The sequence below is a fragment of the Quercus robur genome, chromosome 11, assembly GCF_932294415.1.
Source record: "Quercus robur chromosome 11, dhQueRobu3.1, whole genome shotgun sequence".
Lineage (NCBI taxonomy): Eukaryota > Viridiplantae > Streptophyta > Magnoliopsida > Fagales > Fagaceae > Quercus > Quercus robur.
Window position 1 is genome coordinate 48289388 of NC_065544.1, and position 6334 is coordinate 48295721.

The 6334-nt window shown below is 36.3% G+C and overlaps 1 protein-coding gene across 1 annotated transcript; it reads right to left on the reverse strand.

The window, feature by feature from the left end:
• Nucleotides 1-413: 413 nt before the first annotated feature.
• On the reverse strand, nt 414-5561 carry LOC126705571 (probable alkaline/neutral invertase B). The gene is made up of 5 exons (XM_050404633.1): nt 5151-5561; nt 4016-4503; nt 2796-3227; nt 1348-1906; nt 414-908 (listed from the first exon to the last, which is right to left on the reverse strand). Exons 2-5 carry the CDS (start codon nt 4442-4444, stop codon nt 613-615), a joined length of 1716 nt encoding a protein of 571 aa, XP_050260590.1. The 5' UTR covers nt 4445-4503; nt 5151-5561; the 3' UTR covers nt 414-612.
• Between the last annotated feature and the right edge of the window lie 773 nt (nt 5562-6334).

A 6334-nucleotide genomic window follows, 5' to 3' on the forward strand; every position in this document is an offset into this window, starting at 1 on the left:
GATCGAGCAGAGCTTTAAACACAAGGAGCAGTTAATCACTGTAGGACCACTGCATTAAAAAAATACATATGTGCCTTATTGAGATACTTTATAACTATTTTCTAGATCTCTAAAAGGCATCTTTGACTTTGTTTTGAGGTGTCAGGACTTCCATGTGCTTATTTTTCTAACAATATTATTGTTAACTGAAACTACATAATGTTCATGAAAACAATACTTATCTTATGCAGGCATCGGATATTTGTATTATTACTTATCTTATGCATGTATCGGATATATGTATTATTTCTCTCATAGCGTGTAAGTTCAATACTGCTGGGATCCACATGCTATAAGAGGGGGGCTGCATTCATCTGATGTAGGAGATTGACATAACTCCTTGAAAGCAATAAATATCCCTTGCAAGAGAGAAATATGGAGAAGGAATTACTATTCTATAGCAGTTATAGTCAAGCAAAAGAACTAATAGTACATACTACAAAGGCTTTATTGGTGGGAACCTGAAAGCTAAAAAGGAAATTGTATTAAGCTTCAATTAGCAATCTGCCACTATCCTTACTGAACAGGCCAGGTGGACAAAGAAAAATTAAAAAAAGAAGAAGATAAATAGCATTAGAAAGTCCATGAATTTGATCTTCTGAGCACAGGCTTCAATTGTTTGTCTTCCTCAAGTGATATCATGCCCAAATGAGATGGGTCTTCAAGCATCATCTTTGCCACCAAGTAACCAGCAATGGACCAGGTTTGGGATTTACGTGCCTGCTTCCCAATAAATCGACCAAGCGTTCCGTCATAATACTCAGGCCAGCTGTCTTTTAGCAACCTGGTTTCAGCAAGTTCAATGGCACGTCTTGCAATCTGGGGTCGTCCAGTCTTGATACATGCTGCAGTGAGAAGCCATAATAGCACTGCACACATTTGACATTCAAAATGTATCATCTAGCAGAAAACCTCTTGTAGGAAAGTTACCCCCAAAAAAAAAAAAAAAAGAAGATAAGGCACTAAAATTTTCCAAACATAATCATTTCAAAGAGTTACATACTGTTAATGGGTTATCATGTTGAGCTTTTTTGATGGGATATTTATGAGAGCAGAATCATGTTAACACTTAACACTTTAATGTATTAAAAAAGACAGCAGGATTATTAGGGGGAAAACTTAAGCACAGAGTTGTACTTTCATTAAATAAAGTCTGCTGATGTAGTTGTAATTTGAGTCTTATCATGAATTTTTTTAAGATGAATGATTAAAACTTCATTCATCAGCAGCTTATGCAGCTTGTTGTACTGTGTTTTGAGACATAATTTGTGTTTAGGTAAATTACAATACAGATTCACAGAAGCATACCTGGCCAAGATCCACCATTGTGGTAACTCCATCTTGTATTTTTTGGGTCAGATCCTGTTACGATACGCCAATCATGACTTTCTAATGCTGGATAACAAACCTTTAGTGGCATTTCTCCAACCAATTCCTCCCACCGTGATTCTATAAGATCCATAATTGCTGTGGACTGTTCAGGGGTTGCCAAGGATGACAATATAGCAATGCAATTGCCCAAGCAAAACCAACGGAAATCCATTCTTGCGGGACTGACATTCCCAATGAAGTAACCACCACGAACGGGCATAAAATCAAAAACCCAATCTGGAAGAGAATCAGGTATTACATTAAACTTGTTGACTGCTGTGTGTGAGTATTCTTCTGTTTTATATCGATATATATCATTAAGCTGCTTCAAGTCTAGCCAAAAATAGCTTCTCATGTGATAGCTTAAGGCATGAAGGCGTTTAACTATTCGTTCTACAACCTCCTTCCCTTCAACATCTTGCTTAAGTAAAACCAAAGCGCATCTTAAAGCCATGAAGAAAAGTGCTTGAATTTCAATAGGATATCCATAAACACCCTGGAAACAGAGATAACCATTAACCAATATCGAAGTGAAATAAAGGAAGTTAGAATGATAGGTTTAAGATAGAACAATTACTTAACACTAATTCCCATTCCAAGGAGAAAGTGGAACCAATATATACTAATGAACTTCAAAATTTCCTGAAACAAAAGTATGTCTATGATGTTGATTACAAGAAATTCAACAACACAGTATCTTTTTTCTTGATAAAAAAGACTGATGTTTTTGTTTCTAGGGAAGATCAAGTTCTGAAAATCCTAGAACACTCAACATGTACTCAATTCAATGAAGCCATAAGCCCCAAAATATTGGGATTGGCTAACTGAATTAGTTTTCAACTTCATAGATAAAAATACCTAAACCAAACCAATCATCCCACCAGAAAAATATGCTGGGGAGTATATGATAAGCTACTAATCTGGCCACTTATGCCCCAATTTGGCCCACAGGCCTGCACCATCATTCTCAACCAGTATAACAATTTTTAATGCTCAATTTAAGTTATGTGCAAGAAAGAATTTAGAATAAATAAATAAAATTAGGTTTGGAGCAAGTCTTGTAAGAAAGTTCCCTTTTCCTTTAGCAATAAAACAGAGCATAGAGACCGATAAAGGTTGCTAGGCAATTCAATATAAAAGCACTAAAGGTGAAAGATAAGCACTATAAGATTGACACCAAAGAGTATGAAAGGTACTTCAGTTTTCTTTGCTCTAACATCCAGTTTACATTTGAAGTTAGTATCATGGTCACACTCCAAGTACAGATTCAAATCATTGATGGATGTTCAGGACAGAGGTATGAAAGTCAAACAAGTTTGGCATTCTCCAGTTCTGGGCTTATGCTGATTATTAGAAGGGCATAAACTTAAATTTTGAGAACTCACCATTCTTCGATCAATCATACAGCATCCATCGGCACAGAGAAGAGTCGGGAAAGTGTCAAACCCTTCTGAAAGACATAAGCTCAGAATTAAGCGCATACCCTTCTGGCATTCAGGCAGTTCAGCCAAGGAAGTGTCTCCTGTAGATTTTGTGTATGCCCGAAGCAATATAATCCACCAGAATCCAGAATCAACTGGAGCAACTCTTCCAATTGCACTCTCACCAAAATCTGCTATTAAAGTCTCACTGTTTCTGACTGGATCATGTAGTACTTTGAAACTAGCAGGCATTACACCTTCTCCTAGCTGGAATCTATCAATCTTTTTCTCCCATGACTGAAGGCGAAGAGTCTTCAAAAGAAAATTTCTTACTATTTCGGGTTCTCCATTCATCAAAAAAGCCAATGCGCTTGGAACAAAGTCTCTCACAAAGACCTACACAGATGAAGATAGTTACCACTTAAACATACCAAATCTTCAGTCATTAAAACTGTGTTTAGGGCAAGGCACAGATCTATAAAAGCCAAAGTCATAACAGTATGCATTAAAAAGAAGCATAGATGGAAGACGGATTGCACTAGATAAATAGCCACTAAACTAATGGTAGTTATAAATACAGAAGACAACTTTCATAAGGCAGCACATGATTAACATACTTTCACAAATTGCATCAATTCAAAGGCATTTACAATTCTAGAAGTCCATCCATATGTCAGCAATATTTTGCAAGGTTTTTCACTTGTCCAAGATCCAAACAAATGACATTCACAATTCACAGAAACATTTTTATCATATGAAAGCATAGAAATACCTGAACACAGATTAAATAAACGAATAAGATGGATGTAATAAAGGCTCAGATATAGTTGGCATGTTTAGAAGTATCAACAATCAAGACTCCGTGTCACATGTAATGCATCATAAAGCATCTTTTTTTTTGCAACAACATGCATACGTATTACTTGAAGTGCTAAGAAAACAGATACATATTTGTACATGTGTGGTTGTGAGTGTTGGTACACTCTGGCCTCCCTGTCTACTACAAAACTAAAAGATTGAAAAATAAGAAGACAGATATATAAACAAGATGACCTAAACTATAAATCTTTAGTTTCTCCCCCAAAACCACAACTAGCACTACTTCATAATTTGTGTTGGTAACCAGTACAACCACTAATGATTAAATTAACTAGAGGAGCAAACAAGGGATACAGATTACTCACCTGATCATAGTTTAGTTTTTCATCAGAATTGTCCAATGCAGCAATTGTCCCAACTGGTTGACCACGGAAATGCACCAATGACCGCCTCAAAGCTTCCCAAGCTTCTGCAACCATTGGATGTGGCTCAAATCCCATGAGTGACCTTGGAGTATTATAACCTGACCGTCTACCAGGTGAAAACATATATTCAAGATGGTCATTTATTCGGCAAGAGTACTCGGCAGTTCTGGATGGGGGTGGTGGGGACATCCCAATAGATAATTCGTTAAGCGACCTTTCATCAAATGATCTTTTCCTCTCCATATTCAGAGGCCTTGGCCTGTCTAATAATCTTGAGAAATCACTTTCATCAAATTCAGCAACAGTAAATAGGGAATCGATTGTTCTTATATTTCCATTCTGAGACACATCAACATTGGGTGCAGACATTTTCAATGATCACAAATACAAATCCAGGGAGGCACTACGGTGGGTTTTGTGTTTACACCCTGCAATTGAATTAGCAGAAAGTTTTAGTTCCCAAGTTCAATCAATTCTGTGATAACTGATAAATGGCAATTGAGACATGGTCCAACCAGCCCATGAATTGATTATATACAACAGGAATAGATCAAAAACAATCAATCCCCAACTTCAATAAAAAGAAAAATAAAAATAAAAAAGGAAATCCTATACATTCCTTATAAGTACTCCATTAGTGACCAAAAAATACGTAAGAAGCTCTAAATTCCCATTTTTGGTAAGCGGAGAACTATAAATATAAGATTCAAAAATCAAAACTTTTTTGTTTTTGTTTTTGTTCTTTTTTTTTTTTTCTTTTTTGCAACAGATTCAAAATCAAAACTTGATTGTCTTATCATGTTCGTTTTCTCTGCAACCAAAGAAAGGGCACAGCTATAACAACTCATACAGTCAACAAACAAACAAACGGCTCAAAATACCAAAAATTCTCATCTTTTAACAGCCTTTGCCAACTATCAAAACAGAAGGGAAAAAAACTATCTTTATCCCAACAAACATGAATTTTGCCAAACAGAACAAAGAAAAAAAATGCGTGCATGTTAATTCAGATTGCATAGCAAATCTCCAACAAACCAAATTAAAATCTCATAACATAAAAGATCAGAGAACCAACCTCAGAATTATCACCACCACCCACTTCAGGAAATCAAAAAACGTGAAAGAAACTACCTCACTTCTGAGAGTGTAAATACAAGGAACCTGTGAAACCTTTGTCACGTACTATAAAGTGTGGGGGCCAGTCAATAATATATGTGATGTAAATCACGTAGTAGAGGGTGACTGGCAGGTGGGTTTATGTTTGTTTAGTGAAAAAAGCCATCGTCATTGGTCACCGTGAGCCACTTTCAGCGGAAAGAGGGTGTGAGTTTGAGTTTAAGCCTTTGGTGACGATGATTGAAGTGGGTACTTTGAACTTCGGCTTTGCGTGGGTGATGTACGGAGGAGTTCGATTGACATGTGATAGCAATGTAATCTTAGGGCGGTTCTCGAGTTTTCCATGGTAATTCTTGATTTTTTTAAAGAGTCGTACAAAATTCAATTAAATTGATATTTGTTATAAATTTATGATATTTCCCGAGGCCATAGGGACTCATTAGATTCCTCCTTAGTATCTGCATAAAAAAAAAATTATAGTTTTTATGTTACGATGTTTACTTCACCTATGATGTAATAAATTATGAAGGGCTAAAATAATATAATAATAATAATAAGTTCGCGTAAAAATAATTGACGATCATTAAACGTCAATCAAAATGGCAAAATTGTTTTGCCCTGTTATAGGTGAAAATGCCACGCGGGGGATTGAGATTGACTGTGACAGATGGGTGAGAAAGGTTAGGGGGAGTTTGACAGTGATTAGCGAGCATGAGTGAAATTATGTGTTTTTGTGTGTGTGAGAGTCGTGTTGTTGGTGGAGAGTGACATCTTTGCTTTAGGACTCGGGACGTTAAAGAACAACCAAGTGGTGTGTAGATGTACTGATGTAGATGTAGAGTAAACAAAATAATGCAGGTGTTTCTGCAGAGGAAAAGATGTCTTTTTGTACACGTGTACGGTCACCAGATCCAATGAGGTAACGACTACGATCATCAAGTGTTTGTTTCTTTCTTTTGTTTAGTTTAGCCAAAGGGTCTCTATTGGTATAATACGAATTGTAGTTTGAGTCGGTGTATTTTTCACACGTCCAACTGATTCCCCATTTAGATGCGTTTTGTTGATTGTTTGTTTTATTTGTTGAATGTAAGGTAGAAAAAAATGAGGAGAAATGTATGTTTTTGGTATGGAACCCAATCAACC

Excerpts from the sequence above, each read along its gene's own strand:
- LOC126705571 (XM_050404633.1), bottom strand. The coding sequence starts at position 4,444 with ATGTCTGCACCCAATGTTGATGTGTCTCAGAATGGAAATATAAGAACA. Across the intron at positions 1,907-2,795 it reads GTATGATTGATCGAAGAATG|GGTGTTTATGGATATCCTAT; the intron begins GTGAGTTCTCAA and ends CTCTGTTTCCAG. Across the intron at positions 909-1,347 it reads CAATGGTGGATCTTGGCCAG|TGCTATTATGGCTTCTCACT; the intron begins GTATGCTTCTGT and ends AAATGTGTGCAG.